Source organism: Juglans regia, chromosome 10 (genome assembly GCF_001411555.2).
Source record: "Juglans regia cultivar Chandler chromosome 10, Walnut 2.0, whole genome shotgun sequence".
In the NCBI taxonomy this organism is placed as follows: Eukaryota; Viridiplantae; Streptophyta; class Magnoliopsida; order Fagales; family Juglandaceae; genus Juglans; species Juglans regia.
In genome coordinates this window covers 2,789,888-2,812,514 of record NC_049910.1, presented here as the reverse complement: position 1 = coordinate 2,812,514, position 22,627 = coordinate 2,789,888, and the positions used below count along the sequence as shown (strand labels likewise).

General features: G+C 36.3%; 4 protein-coding genes across 5 annotated transcripts; 1 reads left to right on the top strand and 3 right to left on the bottom strand.

Moving 5' to 3' along the window:
* The first annotated feature begins 639 nt into the window (after positions 1-639).
* Positions 640-2,929, top strand: LOC109012180 (protein LYK2-like). The gene has a single exon (XM_018993698.2). It carries the CDS (start codon positions 657-659, stop codon positions 2,703-2,705), a length of 2,049 nt encoding a protein of 682 aa, XP_018849243.2. The 5' UTR covers positions 640-656; the 3' UTR covers positions 2,706-2,929.
* Positions 2,930-3,490: 561 nt separating this feature from the next.
* On the bottom strand, positions 3,491-4,137 carry LOC109012184 (calcium-binding protein CML38-like). The gene has a single exon (XM_018993703.2). It carries the CDS (start codon positions 3,999-4,001, stop codon positions 3,597-3,599), a length of 405 nt encoding a protein of 134 aa, XP_018849248.1. The 5' UTR covers positions 4,002-4,137; the 3' UTR covers positions 3,491-3,596.
* A 2,751-nt stretch (positions 4,138-6,888) lies between these two features.
* Positions 6,889-12,552, bottom strand: LOC109012179 (probable inactive leucine-rich repeat receptor-like protein kinase At3g03770). Of its 2 annotated transcripts, none has more exons than XM_018993697.2 (7): positions 10,478-12,552; positions 10,148-10,281; positions 9,509-9,752; positions 8,981-9,192; positions 8,861-8,886; positions 7,912-8,023; positions 6,889-7,376 (listed from the first exon to the last, which is right to left on the bottom strand). In XM_018993697.2, exons 1-7 carry the CDS (start codon positions 11,817-11,819, stop codon positions 7,152-7,154), a joined length of 2,295 nt encoding a protein of 764 aa, XP_018849242.1. In that variant the 5' UTR covers positions 11,820-12,552; the 3' UTR covers positions 6,889-7,151. The 2 variants fall into 2 exon arrangements, with proteins under 2 accessions (XP_018849242.1, XP_018849241.1); XM_018993696.2 differs by having other exon boundaries at positions 6,889-7,379; positions 10,478-12,551.
* A 1,727-nt stretch (positions 12,553-14,279) lies between these two features.
* On the bottom strand, positions 14,280-22,627 carry LOC109012182 (protoporphyrinogen oxidase, mitochondrial). Its single transcript, XM_018993700.2, has 18 exons — positions 22,496-22,627; positions 22,230-22,269; positions 21,411-21,546; positions 21,259-21,324; positions 20,944-20,994; positions 20,785-20,841; positions 19,974-20,047; positions 19,834-19,870; positions 19,586-19,651; positions 19,161-19,201; positions 18,594-18,708; positions 17,559-17,738; positions 16,401-16,475; positions 15,863-15,986; positions 15,674-15,782; positions 15,442-15,516; positions 15,210-15,316; positions 14,280-14,557 (listed from the first exon to the last, which is right to left on the bottom strand). The coding sequence occupies exons 1-18, from the start codon at positions 22,524-22,526 to the stop codon at positions 14,436-14,438; spliced, it is 1,506 nt and encodes a 501-aa protein (XP_018849245.1). The 5' UTR covers positions 22,527-22,627; the 3' UTR covers positions 14,280-14,435.

Genomic DNA, 22,627 nt, shown 5'->3' with positions numbered 1-22,627 from the left:
GCCCATAATTGCCTTGCATGGGATTGTCTTGCCCCATGAATGGAGCTAAGTTACCAGTACTTATCCCATCAAACCCCAATGAGAGCCATTGAATATAAACAACATTCTGTATGTCGACTTAAATTCTAGGCTACATCAGTTTGGTTGGACTCCTAAACCTCCAGCTGACTAAAGAAACGCTCTAAATAATAATATGGTTTATGCTTTTATGATAATGTGTATATGTACTGTGTATATGACATCTATGTTTATGATTTACTTGTGCATCTATGAAATATGTGAATGATCTATGATAGCCCATGTTTAGCATGTTGAGATGGTACAAATCAGGGTGTTCTGTCTAAGCACATCTAGGAATTGACTAGAAGATACACATGCATTTTGGTGACAATGATTGATGGGAAAAATAAACTAGTGGGTGATGTCCAATCCTTGGATAATGAAACCAATCTCATGGGGGGTGGTTGGCCAAATAGTTCGAATCAATTACAGTATAAGTATAGGATAACTCTGTCAACCCCGAGAATTCTGTCCAAAAACAGCTTTGAGAAACTTTTATTTTAATGCGGATTTCTGTATGGATCCAAAATATTCACTTTCTCAAAGTGAGAAAGCTCTTTTTTTTATGGGCCTCTCTATGTAGAAGTGAGTGTTTCATGGCCATGGCTCTTATCAATAAGCTCCAATTGAGAGCTTTGGTGTTATTCATTTGGCTGTATGTCTATGCGGTTGGACACAACCTGCTCAGTTGTGAGGCTACATCTCAATATGCTTCTGGCTACCAGTGCAATGGAAATGCATCGCAGGATCAGTGTGGGACATTTGCAATTCTGCGCACTAATTCCTACTACTCCTCTCTTTTCAACCTGAGCTTTTACTTGGGCATCAGCCGTTTTGTGCTTGCAGAAGCAAATGGGTTTTCTGCAGATACAGAATACCTTCCGAAAGATCAGCTTCTGTTGGTTCCAATTAATTGTAAATGCAAAGATGGTTTCTCTCAGGCTGAATTGACAAAAACTACCATTAAGGGGGAGAGTTTTTATGGTATTGCTGAATCTCTGGAGGGCTTGACAACATGCAAAGCCATTCAAGAGAAGAACCCGGGAGTCTCACCCTGGTGTCTTGATGATAAAGTTAAGTTATTGATCCCCATTAGATGTGCCTGTCCTTCATCTGAAGCAAGCGCAAAAACAAGGCTTTTGCTGTCTTATCCGGTAAGGGAAGGTGATACAACTTCTAACTTGGCCATTAAGTTCAATACTACTCCAGAAGCTATTATTCTTGCAAATAACAAATCATCACAAACTTTTAGACCTGAAAGCCTAATACCTTTTACCTCTCTTCTGCTTCCAATCGATGGTGAGCCTATCCTTGGTCCTCTCGCAAAACCTCGTGAACCCAATTTACGTTTTCCAGCAACTGGCATCCCAGAAATTAGTCCTCACAGGAAAAAGTCCAAAATGTGGAAAATTGGTTTATATGTTGCACTTGGCGCGGTTGCAGTAGGAGTGAGCATTGGTATTGCAGCAGCCTTGGTTTTGAGCCAACTGAAGAATAAGAAGAAGAAGAAACAAAGTTCCTGCAAGGGAGGAGACGTGGAGTTACAACAGCTAAATCTCAGTGTAAGAACCACAAGTGACAAGAAAGTCTCGTTTGAGGGATCTCAGGATCGTCTTTATGATGATCGGAGAAAAGATGCCACGCCTCGCAAGATACTGGCTGAGACGTACACTGTTGAGGAGCTGAGAAGAGCAACCGAAGACTTCAATTCAAGTAATCACATTGAGGGTTCTGTCTATCATGGTCGTCTCAATGGGAAGAACCTCGCTATAAAGTGCACCGAACCAAAAACAATCTCAAAGATCGAGCTTGCGCTTTTCCAATTTGCAATTCACAGTCACCCCAACATACTTAGACTGCTGGGAACATGTCTGACGGAGGGCCCAGATTCGTTTTTGGTCTTTGAGTATGCCAAAAATGGGTCCTTGAAAGATTGGCTCCATGGTGGGTTGGCCATGAAGAACCAATTCATTGCCTCTTGTTATTGTTTCTTGACATGGAACCAGAGACTGAGAATCTGTCTCGATGTAGCCATGGCCTTACACTACATGCACCACGTAATGAACCCGAGCTATGTTCATAGAAATGTAAAGAGTCGGAATATCTTCTTAGATGAAGAGTTCAATGCAAAAATTGGGAACTTTGGCATGGCAAGATGCATTGAAGATGATACCGGGGATCCAGAATTTTATTCCACCAATCCCGCCTCTTGGAATCCGGGGTATTTGGCACCCGAGTATGTTCACCAAGGTGTCATTTCCCCAAGTATTGATATCTTTGCTTTTGGGGTAGTTTTGCTGGAGGTATTATCAGGTCAAACGCCAATAACTAGGCCAAAGGAGAAGGGAGAAGGAAGTATTCGGCTATCTGAGAAAATCAAGTCAATATTGCAGTCAGAAGATGCAGATGAGCTAAGGGAATGGATGGACAGCGCTCTGGGAGAGAATTATTCATTTGATGCAGCTGTCACATGGGCCAATCTTGCAAGAGCTTGTGTAGAGGAAGACCCTTCATTGAGACCTAGTGCTGGAGAAGCTGTCGAGCAATTATCACGATTGGTTCAAGAATTACCGGAAGGAGAGCATTTGTCAATGTGTGAAAGCTCTTCCAAGCCTTTAGTGAAGGCATCGGCAACCGGAACGTGAACAGCCCAACGGATAAGACCAGTTCTTCTGCTCCTAGCGTGGTTTAATTAATGTCTTCAATCCACAGGATTGTGGCCTTTTGAAAAGGTCAGTAGGATCCTGTATATAAGCCATTACGAGACGCATGCAATTTCCTAAACAAAAGTTGCAGGTTTCTACTCTGTATTCTCTGTATCTTACAAATTAATAAGCTGCCTTTGCCATGCCTCTGCGAAGCAAACGCTATATTGACTATCGGTTTTGCTATATATAAACTTGTGTGTATCATTTATAATTGATGTGGAAAGCTTCCACATTGAACGTTGAGTATTCAGCCAAAATGATTGGAGTTTAAACATGGAGCCGAAGAATTTAAGAGGAGAGCACAGTAAAAGAAAAGAAAAGAACAACACTTCAGGTGCTGCTCTTCGTGGCATGCATATTTCACCTCCATTCGATTACCAAACTTATAATAATCTGGTGAAGATCCTGAGACATTACTTGAATTAAAATGAGTTTGATCAGCCTGTTTACTTGGTTTATCTATCGACAACTATTATCTGCTATTATATTTCTTAGTCATGATGGAGACAACAAGCCCTGTAATTGCTTTTTAGACCATGCAATCCATGCAGGGGAGTCATTCTTCACCCTTTGTGAAGCAGAGTTTTACTGTCCTCCTGTGATGTGTTCTCAGACATGGCATTAGGATCATTAGAGAACAGTATTGTATTGCCTTGTCAAACCAGAATCAAGATATAGAACTTTAGTTTTCATGCAGAGCCAATTCTACTTTTTACTTCAAAGTGATATCATTTAATGGTGAGAAATTGAATGAAATAAGCCAGATACGGCATCCATGAATAGAATAATGATCAATACGCCATATAAACAAGTAAAAGGTACGAAGAATCATGACATCATGGACCTAAATTCATCAAAGTTGATGACCCCATCACCGTTGAGATCAAATTGAGCAATCATGAACTCACACTCATCAAGACTCTTGGATTCACCCAGTCTACTGAGCATCCTCTTAAGACTCTTGGGTGTTATACACCCACAACCATCCATCTCATACATCTTAAACGCCTCTCTCAAATCTTTCACCTTCTCTTCCTCTTCCCCTCCTTCAATCAACCTCACGAAGTCCTCCAACTCCAGCAAGCCATCACCGTCCGAGTCAAGCAACTCTACCACCGTCTCTGCCTCCGCCAGCGAAAGCTCCTCACCTATTGCCACCACACATTGCTGCAGCTCCGAGGGTGAAATCCTCCCATCTCTGTTTTCGTCAAAGTGATTGAACACATTTTCCATGCTTTAACAATGCAAGTTTATTTGCGACGAAGATGTTAATTAAGAGTTTCTTAATGTCTTCGACGTAAAAGTGAAATTAAGGAGGAGAAGAAGAAGAAGAAGAAGAGATTAGGAAGAGCAAGAACTTGAAACAAAGTACGTGGGGAATGAGCTTCTGAACATGTATCGTTTCGCGCCTATATATAGACTTTTTCAATGACGCGTGTCGTGGGTTGACCGTGTAGAATATGAGACGAGGTATTTTCTATTGAAACTTCGGGCTATTTTCGTAAAATGGGTGGGTAAAGACCGCCGACAACTTGGCATTCACGGCGTCGACAATGGAAGGAAATTGGAATCCTCGTTTAAGGAATTACAACGCAGTTTTATCCAAAAACCCTAATGAAATTACCAATTTTTAGCGAAGTTGTTCTATACATTGAAAAAACAAATCGACGCGAAAATTCATTAAAAAGTGTGACCCAATTCCTCACAGAATCTTCATAGTTCATGTGCTCCCGTACCAACCTAATGAAAAATCCAATAGTATATATACACACATATATCCTCTTAATTTCTCCAATTTTTAGATGAGTGATGCTTTATTTATGTCTAATTTATTTTCATAACTATTTTCATCTCATCTTATCTTATTTAATTATTATATTTTTTAAAATTTTTATACAAAATAAAATAAACAGTTAAATTTTTTAAATCTAAAAATAAAAATAATATTAAAAAATATATATTCTAATAATATTTTATTCAATTTTTAACTTTTATCTCAATTCATCGTATCTGCAAAAACAATCTGGACTTGCCTTCTTTTTAATTGTTTAAGATTTTAATTGGGTTTGACGTTACGCGAGGGGCAACAATTAATGGCAAAGGAGCTGTACTAGGAAATTTCCCAAAGTGGGAAAATGACTTGCAAAAGGAATTCGATCAACGAAGAAGAAAGAGTCTGTCTGAAAGGAATCAACGAAGAAGAAGGCAAAATGATGTTCAAATTATTGAGAATGTAGAAGAAGAAGAAAGCAAATTATCGACTTCAACGTTCTAGAGAGAGAGAAGATATGTACAACCGTCATAACTACCTCAACCACCAACTGAAAATGACGACAAGGGACATTGGGAGGAAACAAAGAATATAACATCCGATTTTTGTTGGCAAATGTTATAAACGAGGGAGTTGCTGACGTAACAGCTGAAATCGGTTGAATTGCATATATTAAAAGGAAAAACTACACTGAAGATTTGGAATTATCATCCAAGCCAACACTCGTCAAAGAATTTTTTAATTTTTTAATTTTTTTTTTAAAAAATCAACTGTTCTAACAGCATTATAAAAGATATAATGAATCAAAGAGTTCTCTTTCTTATCCTTCGTTTAATTAATTAATTATATTAGATATTATAATTATTATTTGTTTAAAATCACACGTTTCTGATACGAATATGTCAAAAAATGTATACTAATTAATAACCATAAACAACAATGTTCACGTGGAACACATACCATTATGCAATATCACATTGTTATACTTTTAACCAATCCTTTCACTCACGTCTGGTATTCGAACTCCTTTAATCTGTGTTCCAATTAGATTTTCAAAGTCTCTCAAACTGATATGATAATGAGAAATACTTTAATTATAAAGAGATCTCACAAATGTTTATTCACAAACTGATATGATTTAATATAATACGTTAAATCGTAAATATATTTTTTATTATAAAATAAATTTAACGTATCGTATAAATACATATCAATATGTGAATTTATTTTTATAAAATCTTTTTATAGCAGTAATCAATAAAAAAAATACTATTCTACACCTTTATTACATTTATAACTCGATTTGTTGATGTGCTAAGGGGCTTTCCAGTTTCCATCTGGTGCATTGTATTGGCCACGTCACCTTCGATTTATTTCCGGTCATGATCAATCCCCCCCACTTTCAGCGTAGACAAAATCTTTAGGCCTCCAAAGTCCAAACTCAGCAATTACTTGTTTGTAAAGAGTCGAGTTCGCGTGTTTAATCCAGACTTTTAATACCTCTCTCTCTTTCTTTCTCAAGATGGCTATATTCTAATCATGTACGGCAAATAACAAAGAAGATATCAACAACCCCTTGCTTTCAGAGTAATCTGATAACTGTCACAAGGATATAATTGCAAACACAGCTGGTCATTTCCTTCTAATCTTTGTGTTTATCCCCAACCAGTTTTTCGAATATCTTCTTCCTCATATATATATACATACCCCAGGTGCGTTAATCCCAAGATACCTAACATAATGATTTAAATAAAAAAAATAAAAAAATTCAGTAATTTATTTATCTAAAAAAAATATAAGGTTAAAAAAAATTAAAAAATCTAAATTAAAAAAAAAATCTAAACTTCAAGCTTCTTTGAGTAAAGTATGAGTATTGATCTGCATCCATATTGTATTATCTATTTACTCTCTATATAATAATAAAATATTATTAAATTTTTATTTTAAAAAAAATGAAACAAAAAGAAAAGAAAATAAATACACTGTCAGAAAAAAAATAATATGAAAAATAGACGTCGTCGTGAGGCTATTAAGGGCTTTTTGGTAAAACATAATCATTCATTAAATTTTATAAAAGAGCTACACATCAAATGGTCAAGAATCTTAAGGACATTTTAGTAAAACATAATCTTTCATTAAATTCTACAAAAGAGTTACATTTCAAATGGTCAAAGATTTTAAAGGCCTTTTGGTAAAACATAACTTAATGAAAAAATAATAAAAATTACTATTCACAATTAGATAGCCACTTATTATAATAGAATAGATATTTGTATAGCACACCAATATTCTAGTTTTTGTAATCTTAATAACTCAGGTCCATCAGTGCGCTTTTATACAAAGGTAGACTAATATTTGAACCAGTTATTATTATACAGCAGGGCTATATATATATCATACAATCAATGCCCAAGTGCCCATCAGCATTCTTGCTTTCAAGGTGAATGCAACCTTTTCTACCAAATTTCAGTAGCATAAGGTCAAGCAAACAAGGCATTTACAACTTTACATTTCGTGGTGTGATAACGAAAGGCAGCCCAAATGCAGGCATAACTTATGTGTTACAAATTTCAGGAGGCTTCTTTTGTGCTGCACTTCCTGCAAACTTGCAACTATGATGTAGAATCTGATTTCTGATCAGCATCGGCAGTGGCCTGGACTTGGGCTGCATACTGTAAGTTCCAAAGGACATCTTCAAAAGAGGGTCGAGATGATGGTTCCAGAGATATGCATTTGTTCGTGATGGATATCACAATCGATAACGATTCCTGTGAGCAAGTAGTCAAAACAACAGGATCCACAATCCGCCTTCGGCCATTCTGACTGCCAAAGGATGCCTGCTGTACATGTCTCCAGTTCTTAGAAACATATCATCTCAAACAAACTGACTAAAGAAAATATGTAAAGAATGTCGCGGAAAAGAAAAAGAAACTATCCACAAAGCCTAGGTAATCCATATCCAATCCAAGTAATTTCGGTCTTATAAAATATAAAAATATGACCAACTTCAATACTTTTGGTTTATAGTGCAAAATTTATAGCAGTTGAAAAAAATTTCAAGAATACAGAACAGAGATCGCATTTTTTGTCATCAAAATTGATAGCAAGACAAACATTTGTAACCTCAATTTATATTTATATTGAAGAATAAAAAACTTATGTGAAAGTTAGTGCTTTATGTTTTTTAATTTGTCAACTGAAACAGATGGATAAAATTCAAAAGTCTTGGAAATTTTTATACCATAGTTTAAAAATTCTCATTCGTCCGATTTGCAAAATATCAGGAGTAACAGAATGTTTAGAACCAAGATTGCCAAAAAGCTTTACTATTAAATCTATGGAATTAATTTGCAGAAAAAAGCTTTGGCATACCATTTCATTTAGGAGAAATGCTTCTTCTTTTCCAGTCACTATAGGCCCAACAAGTGATTCGAGCAATATAAATCCAAAGTTGTATACATCATCCTGTACATTTGTTTGATGGCTGCCAACAAAAAAACAAAACAAAAGGAAGTAAAAAAGTCAGCTATTTTAGAATCTCTCTTAAAATACAGCATCAAACCAAGCAGGTACGGAGTAATTCAAACAAATCATCAGATTGGGTATTCATGCTTTCTTCTATGACACCACCACCAACTGTCACCAAACAAACCCATCTATATGAAAGATAGTAGTAGTGGCACCGGGTAGTTTCATTGGCAACAGTATGACAGTGGTGGTGGCAGAGATGCAATCATACTAGCAACAGTGATGGCGGTACCCTTGCTGAAGTAGGTCAGCATGTTAATAATGGAAGTGTTCACGGTAGTGGCAATTTTGACGATAGTAGAGGTGAGGAGTCCCAATTTCAGTGAGGGTAATGACGAAGGAAGTGGTCATGCAAAAGCACAGGTGGATCTGATGGTGATATATGAAGGTAATGGAAAATGTAAGGGAGACACAGTAAGCTGCAACAGTGTTAATTATCATACAGCAGCAGAAGTAATACCAGTTTGGAGTGGTGAGAAGAAAGGAGTAATGTATATGCCAAGAATTGGACGCTTACACCTCCCCATCACTTAAGCAGCGAAGTAGGGGACCTCACAAGTCATTTGCATTAAGGATCTATGAAATACATACATGCCCCCAAGAATGCATCCTCAGGCTTACTAAACAAAGAATTTCTCCCAAAAAAATGCATTATGGGTTATAATGCACTTTTTTCTTTTTAATTCAGCACAACCACCCAAGATGTGACTCCAGTTGAAAAAATCAAGGATCCACTCCAAAGTTATGATTTGTATCCTCCATTTAGAAATTAAATCCACAGTTTTTATCATACCGTGATTTTGGGCCTTCTCCCTTCGCCTACAGAACAAACAGAATGTGTCAGAATGACTGCTTGGTGAACCAAATAACATTTCAACACTAAACAGCTTCAAGAAGAAGCCAGGTATTATACCTGCTGTTTTTCAATTTCCTCTGTGATGATTGACATCCCATAGTCACTTAGCTTAGCAATCTGATGCTCATCAAGCAATATATTGTTTGTCTTTAGTTGGTTATTGAAACAACCAGGGATTACTCCAGTATGTAAAAAATGAACAGCCTTCGCAACTCCGATCAAAATTCTAAGTCTATCTGACCATTTAAGAACTTTCTCTGGAAAACTTTCTGCATCCATGTATATATGTAGCTGGATTAGAGGTTGACTGTCTCCAATGCATAAAGCTATGATGTATTAAAGGTGTAAGAAACTTTAGTCGACCTCTTCTCCATAATTGAATGCAGTCAAATGGACAGGGTGTAAGCTAAAAGCACTGGACCACCCTGGTGCACACAGGGAGGGGTGGCAGTTGCACAATGAACCCAAGAAGGTGAACTTCTGAACTAGTTATGATAATTATGCAGTTATATTTCAGAAACTAGTTCTTATATATATATATATATATATATATATAGATTGAATTACTAAAGATGCTATACTAACCTGACAGATGGGTATGGTAATTTCCATTAGGAACATATTCATATATAAGAAAAACTTTGTTGGCACCAGAATCATCTTGTCCACTATCATCAATGCAATGACCCAAGAGGCCAACTAAATGTGGATGGTGAAGCTTAGAGAGCAGATCAAGCCGAACTTTAAGGTTTTGAATTGAGCATCTTTTCCCCAAAGATAGAGCTCGTATGGCTACAAAGGTCCCATTCTCCAATCGCCCTCTGTAAAGCTGAGAGGAAAAAATAAAATTTAGAAAAGGCACTTGGCAGGAGAAATATAATGTGTTGGACTAATTGAATCTCACATATAATTCTTCTAATTGATACCACAACATTTGATTGAAATGCACTTTTTGTTTGCATGCATTGATTGTGGCATCCTAACAGCCCATTTCAAGAGTTTGCAAATCATGATGAAAAACATAAATATATGGAAATACAATTGTAGATTGTAGCTTAACCCCTTTTTTCCTTGCAGGTAAATTTCTAGTTTATGCAATGTGCTCCCTGGAAAATATGTATGTGACAGCTAAAAATGAGTTGTATTATCTAAAGGAATCGTCATTTTGGAATAATCCAATGAACCATCCACTTTTCTGCCACCTATTTCAGCTTTGAGAGTTACCTTCCCCATTGAGCCTTCACCAAGAAACCTAGATGAATCAAAGCCGTTTGTCGCTTCCTTCAACTCTTCAAAGGCAAACAATCGATGAACCAGGGCAGTTTGTGTCCCTAGCTTTGCTGCTTGAGAAATGAGCCCTTGGAGGAAGAAAAGAAAAGGTTATTGCTATAAGCTCTCGTATGACCACAACCCATGGTATGCACAAACATGATTTATTGTCTATTTATATATATTGAACCGTAAACCAACACAGTAGGTAGGACAAACAGGTCTTATATTTTTTTAATAGACAAATAATAGTTACAAAAATAAACTGACCACTGTAGAACTTACTGGCATTGGCAAGGAGTTCAGAGGAAACCCCAGTCGGCATATTCTCGTGCACAATCTTTGGCAATATATGCTGCTCGCGTGTTCTTTTTGAACGGCATTTTTTAAACGATAATAGAACCCCGAGTACAAAAAGCACCATAACAAGACAAGCTCCAATAATGACACCAACTACTACCGCTATATCTCTTCCTCTGGATTGTTTACCCCTCTTAAGGGCTTCTTTACAATATGATCCTTGATGCTGATGTTGCGAATCAATGGACAAACAATTTCCACCAAATTTAACAACTACCTTACCTGAAGTACTTCTCAAACAAGAAGGAAGCCCACCTATCAACTTGTTACTAGATATATCAACAAACCCAAGTTTGCCACCACAACTTAACTCATTTAGAAGTGAGCCGCTGAACATATTGGAAGCTAAATTCAAATAGCTGACATTTGGTAAATGGAACAACGTAGATGGAGGAGTTCCACTCAGATGGTTGAATGATAGATCAAGGTATTGAAGCTGACCCAATGTACCAAATTGCTCAGGAATCTTTCCCGAGAACGAGTTCTTGCTCAGTAGCGCTGTAACCAACACTTTGGGCATCATTGGTAGTCCAGAATCTAAATGGTTTTCTCTTAAATCCAAAACATGTAGCTTGGTTAATGTACTCAAATCAGGCAATTTGCCAGAAAGCTCATTGTGGGACAGGGCAAGATAACTGAGTGTCTTAATTTTTCCTACTGAAAGAGGAATCCGACCCTTCAATCCATTATTCTTCAAACAAAGAATGGTGAGGTTTGAAAATGAGTCCAGCCAACCAGGGACAGTTTCGTTGAAATAATTTCCATCCAGTACTAATGTATGAAGCTTCATCAATCTGGATATTGCCGGTGGAATTGAACCATACATAAAATTTGAGCTCAAGTCCAAAAACTCAAGCGAAGATAGCCTATGAATCTTATCCGGAAGTGGTCCCCAAATCCCCAAAGACACTAAACTAAGAACCCTTAAGCTGGGTAGCCTTGTCAATGTGGTAACAAAGGAATCAATGGAGAAACTTTTAGATAACGTCGTATTGGGAATTGCAAATCCATTGAACCCACTGACCTTGGCAAGCTTATTTCCCATTATTTTGAGCTCAGTAACCGAACTGTCCTGGCATGAGATGCTCATCTGTGTAGAAGAAGATAGGCTACAGAAATCTCCCTCGTAATTTCCCAAAATTTGCAATGAGGAAGGGTAACCCAACTGCTTTCTTAGCTGCAGTAAAACTAGGGTTTGGGAAGTTTGTAATTCATAAGTGCTTGGAATGAACAAAACCAATAGAAGCAACGACCACAAATACCCCATTGTACAAATTCAAATCACTAGACTCTACAATCACAAAACGGTCAACAAAAATCCTAGAAATAAAGCGGCGAAATTCAGTTTTAAGGAATACAGAAACAGAGCCATCAAAGATTCTTAAGCAAAGTCATGAAAGGGGCTCCTTCAGTAAAAATTCACTCCGAAAAAAACGAGCTTCCAAGTAAATGACCTGCGCAGCAAAAAAAGCTCCCGAAATCGAGATCATATTCACCCTTAGATGCTCCCAAGACTCTGGTTATCCAAATTCGCTGAAATCGAAGAAAATGACAAACAATGAAAGAAAAACTCTTGGGAAACGCAAAAGGGCGCCTTTTTCACGGAAAATGATGAATGCTCGAAACAATTTGGTCAAGCACGTGTACTAAAACAAGTGAGCCCGAATAAAAAAGCAAAAATTGGTGATCCAGATAATGTCTCTTTACTCTGACAAGTTCCAGGTAGTCTCTAGGAAAGTAAAGAACTGTCCACGAAGGAAAACTCGGAGACAAACTCAGGGAAGAGGAGCAGAAGAGAAACTACTTATCCCTAGTTTTTTTTTTCTAATCAACTACTTATCCCTAGTTAATTGTTCTTGTTCTTCAATGAATGTATGTGGAACTATAGAGGAAAAGTGAACTGCATTTATGGACGTTGGCCGTATAAGACAGCCGTAAAGCATTTACTGCCTGTGAGAGGTTGAATTCCTCTCTGACATTAATGGGGTCGGTTTTCTAGCAGAAGAGAAGGACAAGATGACCAGTGGCTGTCTGAGAAAAGTGCAAAAAATTAATGGAAGGATAATGATGGGCCTGTACGCCACCCGTTTGCTACGTACTTTATTTTTTTTAAGCAAAATATTTTAATTGATTACATACAAATAAATGACGAGAGGAAATAAACCTATAATTATCCTTTATGAAATAGAAGGGAAGTAAAAGGAAAATTCAGTGTAACCGGAAAGAAAAAAGTTTTATTTTTCTCTTAACTTTTCATCGGTGGACGGTGATTCTCGTGGAATCCGCTCGGATTCCCATGCTATTTGCTGGTAGAGAAATGCTACAAGTCTTACGTCATCCTATTTCATAATTTATAATTTTTATTATTTTATTTAAACTGTATTTAGATACTACAGTAATAATTTAAGTTGATTTATTAAAAATAATATTTTATAGATTTTATTGAAATATATTTTGTTCAGTTTAAATTGAGAGCAGCTCTTAATCATTTCATTTCATTTTTATAAATTTTATAAATTTTTATATAAAATATAATAAATAATAATATTAAAAAATAATATTTTATTTAATTTTAACTTTTTATCTCAATATATTTTATTCCCAACTTAACTAATACAGTGAGGAAAAGACAAGGATTTTAAGAGGGGCCAGGTTTGAAAACAACGGAGGAAGAATCCACTAAAGGGCAATTAAAATATTGAATAGATAAGGCATAAAGTGGGCACCTATCCAATCCAAGTTGTCAGATAGTATCCCATCCCAGCAAATTATAGCATCAATCTATCTGACAACCATATCCATTCTCAAACTCTACTAACTCTTATGTTATTTTTTTCCATCTAAATTCCTTAACATGTAAATGAAGTGCTTGGATGTGGATTTCTTTATCTTCATCAATGAATTAGCAAGTGTTTACCCAAAAAAGGAAAAATGGGGGAAAGGACAAAAAGAAGTAAGTCTCGTGCTTTGAGTCGACACTCAAAATTACCAAATGTTCCCAAGATTGAAATCCTGTCTCATGTGGCTCCTCTTGTTCACTCGTTCTAAATCAAGCTTGCGGGGAGCCACTTGTTAAAGAGTTATGTGCTACAAACATTAGGTGCAAAACATTACATGCATGCCGTCCCATTGTCCCAAGGGACGGTCTCGGCTGCTGCATGCACCAAGAAATAGATTTTATTCTTCAAGAGTTTGCTACTTGCAACTTTACGTCTCGGGACACGATTCATTAGTTATAAAAGAAAAAAATAATAATAGTTACGGTAATGCGTAAATGTCACACAATTATTTTAAAAAAAATAAATATATACAAAATTTATATAAAAAAAAATTAATTTTTTAATAATAGACTATTCTTTTTACACGACACTTGCTCACTCTACAACTGTATATAACATTATTCTAAAAATAATAATTAAAACAACAATACTTATTCATCATTGAGGGACCCACTTTCATGGTGTTTTAGGCCTATAAAAAACCTGATTGCCAACAAATTTTTTTTTTCCAAATAATGCTAAATACAGTTGGATTGTGTAAGTACACTATTTTTAAAAAAATTTAATTTTTTATATAAGTCACATATTTACCTTTTTTTTTAAAAAAAAAAAGTACACAACATTTACGAGTATAAATATTATTTCTCGTTTTTTCCTCCGTCATTGAAACTATCAAAAGTGAGTTTGACCAATCTAAACAATAAAATGCGTTTGTTGGGAGTCTCGAGTCTAGAAATGGAAGTCAATAGTCTTCAGAAGTTGGTGTTTCAATCTTTGTTCCCGTAAGAATACTTGGGTAACGTAATGGAGAATGCAACTCATATAGGAACAGGAAGAAAGCATTAATGATACATGTACCAAGGTTACATTTGATATTTCTATAATTATGGCTCTTCTCTGAGCACCTTGTCATTAGACGAAGATTCAAGATAGGAGATAACAAGATCAGCTGCTTTGCACCCAGAGGCTATAGCCTTTCCAACGGACAACCCACCCTTGTGGTTCCCTGCAAGTTCATTGTCCGCGGGGACAAGAGAGAAAAACTGAAAACATTAATGTCATCATCTAATAGCATGGTGGACAGAAGCCATTCTTGCTTGTGTGTGCCCATCTATGTAATACACACGAAAAAAGAACAACGTTAGGATAAAAAGCCCACTTATAGAAGAATTCATCAGCCTATCTTTTTCACAAAATCTGGCTCAGAGGTATACACCAAAACCATACAAAGAACCTACCGACCCATGTAAATTGAAAATGCAAGAAAACCTTAGGACAAGTAACAAGACAAGAATGGTATTATCACATACCCTACATTTTCCTTGCAATATATTTTACTAGCAAACCAACACAACATAATTGGCAGTGTTCAGATCTTATTTTCTTATAATAGTAGGACCTGTTCTTCTTTACTCTCATTAACGCATGTAAAAGGCTAATGGGGAAAAAACCCCAATCATGGTTTGACGACTCTTGACCCTAATGCAATATTAACATCTTCAAGGATGTTAAGTATGTGAACTTGAGGGGTTATGAACTCCCAGGAAATTTATAATAGGTTGGATTTTCTATTGTTTTAAGTTTAAGAACGAGCCGGATCATCCAGCTGGAGATTAAAAACAGTGCCTATCCAGACTTCAAGTTGATAAGTGATTTACCTGCATAGAAGAATCCAGGAAGATTTTTCTCCATCGTTTCAATTGCTTCTAGAACTGAACCATAGTTTTGCCCATACAAAGGAAATGCTTTGCTCCAGTAGAAATGACTGCATCAAGTACACCTCAATATATTTGAACAAACTTAAAAGAAAAAAATACTAATTTCCTGGATCCCTGGATCAACCTCTATCACCTGAAGAGAAAATAAAAATAAAAATATAGGTTTTCATACTTTACAAAAGTAGGTTCTCCCTCTGCTCCCAGCAACTGCCTAAGGTCAGAAGAAACAGTACACTTCAACTCATCTCTGTAACAGAGTTAACAGGAGAAAAATGTTACATTCAGGAAATATATGATTAGAAGAACAAAATAATTAGAATGTTTAAAAATTTACTAGAAGCATAGAAACTGAAGGTTGTAATACAACATTGATTTATTAAATCAAAAGCATGAGCTTCCCATACGTTGAAGCTTTTGCTAGATCACTGTTTCGACTTCCACCAACAAAGGTTGTATAGAGATACAGGTCATTAGGTGCACGATCTGGAAACATCATAGAAGAAAACAGTGTACCTGTATAGAAAAATCCATACAGTGACACCATCAGAAGAATTACCGTTTTTCACTTGTAGTGAGACATAGCCAAGCATTACCAAGGGTTTTTAGACCATTTTGCTGCTCCTTCGAAGGAACAAGAGCTCCAAATCCCTCAAGGGGTCTCTTAACATTCTCCTTCTTAAAGGTGGTGATTATGACTGATAGTGGCATGTATGTCACCTGACCAGCAAACACAATATAATTGCTACAACTTGAACCTACAGAAAGCACTACAAATGAAGTTAACCTTTTCCAGGTACCAAGAATATTTGAAGGACAATGACTTGTCTAGTTATAAAGCATAATCGAACATCATGAGGTAGCTTAGAGGAATTTTGTCTATCTTTTTCAACACTTTGAATTGAAAGAAAAGCATCTACTACCTAGTCCCAACACAGAAATGACCAAAAGTGTCCCAAAGAAAAAGGTACAAATAATATTGCATTCTTGTTAACTTAATCTAGCACAAAGTTTCATGCACATATTTCCATGTTCTTAGTAGAGGTAAGTAACTAAGATGGAACAGTAATGTAGTCCCTAAAGAAATTGATAAGCATGTGCATGATGATTCAAGTTAAACTATGGAATAAATACCTCTGGAAGTATGTCAAGTGGAAAGAATTTTCCCCTTTTGCCAATCTTCATTTCTTTGACATTACATAATGGAGCCTATGATATATAAGTTCCATGTCAGTCAACAACAATGTCCTTTCATTAGCAGTAACATGTGTTTGTATAAACATAAGTATGAGTAGTTGCACATCCAACATGTCGAGGAGAGAACAAGTAGATCCAAGATACAGAGGTGAAGTCGATTCATATGCATAACTAAGATTAGGGCTGCAAACGGTCCGGTCCGGCGATGGACCGAATATTTTCAGTCCATCATTTTTCCGGACCGAACACCCAAAGAGACCAGACCGGACCGGTCCGGTCCAGTCGGTCCAGCCTATTTTTTTTTTATTTTTTTATTTTTTTAAATAATTAATAAAAAAAATTATTTAAAATACTAAATTAAATTAAGTGAGTTATTAATGTGGATTATGTAACAAACTCCAAAAAAAAAGATTTTATATGGTCAATGATAATAAATTAGATGAAAATTATATTATTAATTTATATAATTACTATATAATTAACTAATTGATATTATATATTTATTAATTTATAGAATATTAACAAGTATTAATAATATATTTAAAAATTTATATTGTTAATTGTACAATTATTATATATAAAATATATATTTTTTTTTTCATTCGGTCCTGTCCGGTCCAAAAAAACCGTGGACCGGACCGAATGTTTTCGGTCCTTTAAAATGTGGACCGGACCGGACCGGTCTAAGTCTTAGACCGGTCCGGACCGAAACGGTTCCGTTTATCACCCCTAACTAAGATGCAAGTATATCTGACATGGAAGTGTTGAATTGTCCTGCAGCACAGGCTCTGTCCCTGAGAAACCTATCTTTAATCCAACTCACTCATGTCAGTTGGCAAGATCCCAACAACTACCATGTGGAATAGATTTTTTTTCTCTAACTTTATTTCACTTATTCTTGTGTTATTTCTTTCTAACCAACTTGGACATGCAGTTGCATAAGTTTCGGTAGCAGTGATGTCTAGCACATAAATCATACATCCTAAGAAATCAAAGCACACACTCCACGTGCAGTATTGCAAAGCACATGGACTAATAAATGGAGTATTTCAAAGAACATGGACCAAACATGTGTTGAAAAAAGATGTGTACTACCGTCATGATTACTGCATCAACAGCTAAAGCTTGCGAATGCTTGTCGCTGTCAGAAGCACAAACAACGGACCAATTTTCTAATGCAGACTTCCCATCAGAGCTGTAAGATAATGACAAAACCTTTGAGTTCAGTTTTAGGTCATCTTTCCCAAGCTCTTTGCACAATGTATCGGTAAGTGTCTGCAAAAAGACCAAGTACATATTTTAAAAAGTAGCAGTATATCAATTCTTAAGAGGTAAAAAATGGCTGTTGTGGGAGGTATCAGTGGCTGACATGTGCCAACTCAATAATGGCATTCAAACATTGGAGTGTATCCTTCATCAGACTAGTGCCTGATTGAGAAGTGGAATAGGTCTCTTCGTTCCTCTACCTCACATCTTCTTTCAAAGTGAAGGAAAACCACAAAGATCAATTGGGGTGGATTCATTCCAGAAGGCAAAAGTTTGAACTTTGATCTTTCAATAAAATATCCCTTTCAAGGCTGGCTTTTTCCATATGGATGGCAGCTCAAGGTAAAAAACTAACAATGGATAACTAGAAAGAGGCATCTTACAATGATGATTTGCCATTTCCATGTGCAAGAAGGGTGGGGAACATTTGTTGCTTAATTGTGATGTGGCCAGGGCCTTGTGGGTGTCAGTTTTTTCACCTTCTTAAGATTGAGCAGGTGGTGGAGTTATTGGTGGTATGGGGAGGTAAACTGGGAGGCAATTAGAATATAGACATATGGAGGACGGCTCCAATATGCTCAACATGGTGTATTTAGAATAAATGCAATGCCTGCAATCTTGAAGACCGTGAGAGAACATTACTGGATTGAAAAATCCCTATGCTAAAATATTTTGTATGAATGGTCAGCCTTCCACAATAATAATAGATTTTTATCTTTTGTAGATTTTCTGAACTCTGGTTCTCTCCCTTTCTTAGCTAGGTGTTTTCCTATGTATGTATACTCCTAGTGTACTTGGGTGGCACCTCTTACGCTTTTTTTAATGAAATCCGTGTCATTACATATCGGAAAAAGGGGTCAATACCTGCATTCCACCAAGGAAGGAAAACGAACCACGCGGACGTTTCTTTTGTTCCAAAGTGTCCTCCTTTTTGGTAGATAACTTAGATTGAACTAGGCCAGCTATGATAGAGCCAAACCTGAGAGAGTAGAGAGTTGGCCAGTTATGGACATATATCATGAAACAAACATAAAAAATAGAAGAGCCCTAGGATTGGCCAGCTGTCTGCAATAGTTCATTCTGTCAATATTAAAATCAATTATAGAAAATATAGCAACTAGCAAGAATGAGACTACTGCTTTAAGGTTTAGACAATGTGCACAGAACTAGACTGAAATTTAAAATGCAATCATGTGATTGTTCCATTAAAAGTCAACTGGAGCACGACTCAAGTACAAGTCTTCCAGTCTCTAATAAAGAAATGATATATCAATTTTCCCATAATCTCTTTTAAAAACACAGATTAGCACAATCAACATCCAATCCAAGTTCAAACGGAAGACAAGAGAATTGACAAAAGGAATTAAGTACAGAGAATCCTTTGGCAAAAAACAAGTGTAGTTAGTAAAATTTGCACAAACTACAGAGTACCTTTTTTCTAAATTCCATAGCTCTGGGAAAGAATAACGCACCTGTTTGAAACAATAAGAAGGAGATGAAAAAAAGTTTACTGAATGAATATTTTTTTTTTTATAAGTAAACAAATTTTATTAACAATGAATAGGCATAGCCAGGTACAATACAAAAGGCGCATTAATTCTCAAACTCAACTAAGATTTGTTGAAGTTTTGGCAAAAAGAAGATGCCAAGTGTTTTATGTCAGCCAGGTTTTTACTTATAAAAAAAAGTGTTTTATGTCAATCATAAACAGATCATTTAGGACAAAGACATCACATTTCAGCATGAAGCATCTTTTTTAGTTAGTAAAATAATTGATCAATTCAAAAAAATCCCATACTATTACTTCAAGCAATAATGAGTATTTGGGAAATCCAAAGATCCAAGACATTACTTACAGAAAGAGATTCAGGATCTCCAGCACTTGTGCCCGCAACAAAAGGGTCAATGAGATAATCAACAACCTTACAATTGAAAACCAGTAAAATTTACTTGATATTTCCATCTATCAATTCCAAAGCTAATGAGTTTTGATTATTTTGTGTGGATAATCAACTTATCAGGTAAATAGTAAGAAATCATGCTTTATATTATCACCATTTCATCATCAGAAAAGTAAGTACCACAAAGTAATGATGAAACAAACCTCTTTCCCAAAATGGCGCTGAAAGAACCCACCCACACTACAAGATAACAAATAACAAATAAAGGGACAACTCCCTCAAATGGTAAAAAACAAACAAGAGACAAAGTGCAGAATACTTTTAATTATATATTAGCCATCACCTTTCCTCCCTATAATCATCAGAAACTTTGGAGTTACTTTTCTTCCATAAAAATGGCTCCAAAATGATCTGAAACTGCAAACGCAGAAATGCACTTTATAAGGGTATACTGTGCGAGAGAGCTGAACTATGCTCTTAAGTTTAAAGAGCTCTTACAGGAAAGATGCACAGTGTAGTTTGTACTAGGCCTTCCAAAGTGAATTTTTACTTTTAAATACGGTATAAAATTCTTATCAAAAGTCATAGAGAGGATTAAGTTCACCTTACCTTCAAAACACAATAATAATAAGAAGAACCATGGGATGCCCTCCTATTGTGCAATAACTTGCAATAAGAATTTGAGGCCACATGCAATATTTAATCCGAGAAACTTACATTTCCTCTTTCTTTTTTCAATTTGTTGTGGGTATATAAACCTTAATATTTCTCCCCATTTTATTCGAGTAAACTCTCATGTGCTAACATGTGAAGAGCTGTATATATCTCAATTTTAGGACCCCCTCTCAATAAGTAAAAGGAAAAACATAATTTTGTACCCCGTTGCCCTGGACATATTCCAATTACACAGGGAGTATACAAAAGCATACCCCTGAAAAACAAATTACAGACAATTCCAGGGGAAGCTGAAAACGATAGAGTTCAATGCCCTTAAGTGTCCAGTGAGACGTTATGGAGAAGCTTCTTATTCTTACACTTCATGTCGGGCCATCACTATCATCCTAATGTAATGAACTAATAGTACCAGTGGGTCACACACTTCTTATCCCATGTGATTAATATCTCGTGGATGTAGTTGCTTCTGGAAAACAAACCTTGGACTGTGCAGAAAGAACATTGCTCTTGATCAGTGCAATGGGATTTGTAGGTATCTGATGTGGACAATCAAGAGGTTGTGATCCCAGTTAGACACTTGCAATTACATGACATCAACAAAATATGAAAACAGAAAATAGTCCTCGTGATAATCTCACCAGTACTGCCATACCATTCCGTACAATATAACGCTTGTTCTGAGAAATTGGCTGGTAACAGCAGACAACAATTCATTTCATCAGTGAAGTTTCCTTATGAATTCAGAGAACAGCTAACATAAACTTCAAATTTGTGTTTAGACAGCAACGGAACATCTATTCAAAACTTTAAGAATAAAAGTCTGGCAGTCGAATTTCTATAAGAAAAATTGGTGATAGAGGACAAACTAAAGACAAAGATTCCTGCACTAGCATGCCAATGCACAACTAATGGTCTTCTATTTTATATGCTTGATGTAATGTAGAAACCCTTACAAATTGTTGCTTTTCTCGAAGTCCAAGATCATCAAGTAAACTTCTGACTTCCATTTCACTTTCAGTCTGCACAGCAACAAAACCTCCATTACGATTGCTTTCAATCTTAGTAAGGACTCGTGGTCACCCTAGGCTACTGCCAAAAATGTCACCATTGTGTTCGCTCCTTCATCCCAAATTAGACCATCCTGTGAAACACTTCTTAACTTCCCTCCAGCTCTTCCTTCAGCTTCAAATACCGTGACGTTTAAACCATGTGATTTCAATTTGTATGCTGCGGCAAGCCCACTTGACCATCAAAATAAAGTCACAGTCAACTCATGGAAGACAAAACAAATTACATATCTAGTACTCGCAAATCATGTTGCAAATATAAACATGTTAGAATTGTGAAACAATTAGATATAAGACATGTCAATTTAGAAGGTTTAATGTAACCCTATCTATGAAGCACAAGACAAGTGCCAGACTGATGGGTTTGCTTTAGGAGATTTCAACGCTCCAGATATTCTTAAGGGACCAAAATCGGCTAAACAGAAAAGGAAGCACTGAAAAGCTCAAAAATTGTTAGAGAACAGAGATATCGTAAACGCCTAAAGCTGAGTCCAAAGTTGGCGCAGAACCTTTTTCTTAAAGGCTAAAGAGGCACTCTCAGTCAGCTCAGCCACCTTCCCAAGTCGAATAAAACAAGATCAATAGTCCTATACCCACAGCATTTTGTCTCCATTGCTTTCATAATAATCAAGATTAAGAGCTATGACAACCTAGAATTATCTGCGTGCTCTTGTGATTCTCGTGACCAAACCCCACATTAAATTCATATGGGCTATAATCAACAAAGGCATCTTGTCTACCGAACTCAGCCTATATCTGAGAAAACATTGTCTAGGGATTTAGGATTATAAAATATAGCCGCACGACCACATAATCACTCAAAATCAGCGAAGGCCTCGAACATTAAAGAACAATACCTGACACCAGCACCAATAACAGCTACCCTTTTGGCAGAACCTGAGAAATTATTAAAACCATACTCATTACCATCGATAATGTTGATAATAATAACAAGGAAACATAAAGCAGATGAACTTAAGCCAAACTTAACGCCAAATTATGCGGCAATTGCGGTACAAAGACAAAGATATAATTGTAAACTTGTTTTGATTGTACTTTGTTCCGATTATACTTTTTTTTATCGCTTTAGATATGAGAGAGAGAGATAGAGAGAGAGTATTACTGCGGTTTTCTTCTTTGGTAGCTGAGACCATTTTTGCGTTGGGTTGATCCGCTGGTACTCTGAGGAGTCAATGTTGTTGCAAAATTCGAAGGATGCAAGCGGAGCAGACGAGGAGATAACAGTACCACCAGT

What these genes read in the sequence shown, in the direction of transcription:
- LOC109012180 (XM_018993698.2), top strand. Translation starts at nt 657, where the DNA reads ATGGCCATGGCTCTTATCAATAAGCTCCAATTGAGAGCTTTGGTGTTA.
- LOC109012184 (XM_018993703.2), bottom strand. Translation starts at nt 4,001, where the DNA reads ATGGAAAATGTGTTCAATCACTTTGACGAAAACAGAGATGGGAGGATT.
- LOC109012179 (XM_018993696.2), bottom strand. Translation starts at nt 11,819, where the DNA reads ATGGGGTATTTGTGGTCGTTGCTTCTATTGGTTTTGTTCATTCCAAGC. An exon ending in TGAACTCCTTGCCAATGCCA is followed by an intron (nt 10,282 to 10,477) that starts GTAAGTTCTACA and finishes TCTTCCTCCAAG; the next exon opens with GGCTCATTTCTCAAGCAGCA. An exon ending in AGGAAATTGAAAAACAGCAG is followed by an intron (nt 8,887 to 8,980) that starts GTATAATACCTG and finishes TTTGTTCTGTAG; the next exon opens with GCGAAGGGAGAAGGCCCAAA.
- LOC109012182 (XM_018993700.2), bottom strand. Translation starts at nt 22,526, where the DNA reads ATGGTCTCAGCTACCAAAGAAGAAAACCGCA. An exon ending in TTCGAGAAAAGCAACAATTT is followed by an intron (nt 20,995 to 21,258) that starts GTAAGGGTTTCT and finishes TGCTGTTACCAG; the next exon opens with CCAATTTCTCAGAACAAGCG. An exon ending in GGAGAACCTACTTTTGTAAA is followed by an intron (nt 15,317 to 15,441) that starts GTATGAAAACCT and finishes TACTTGATGCAG; the next exon opens with TCATTTCTACTGGAGCAAAG.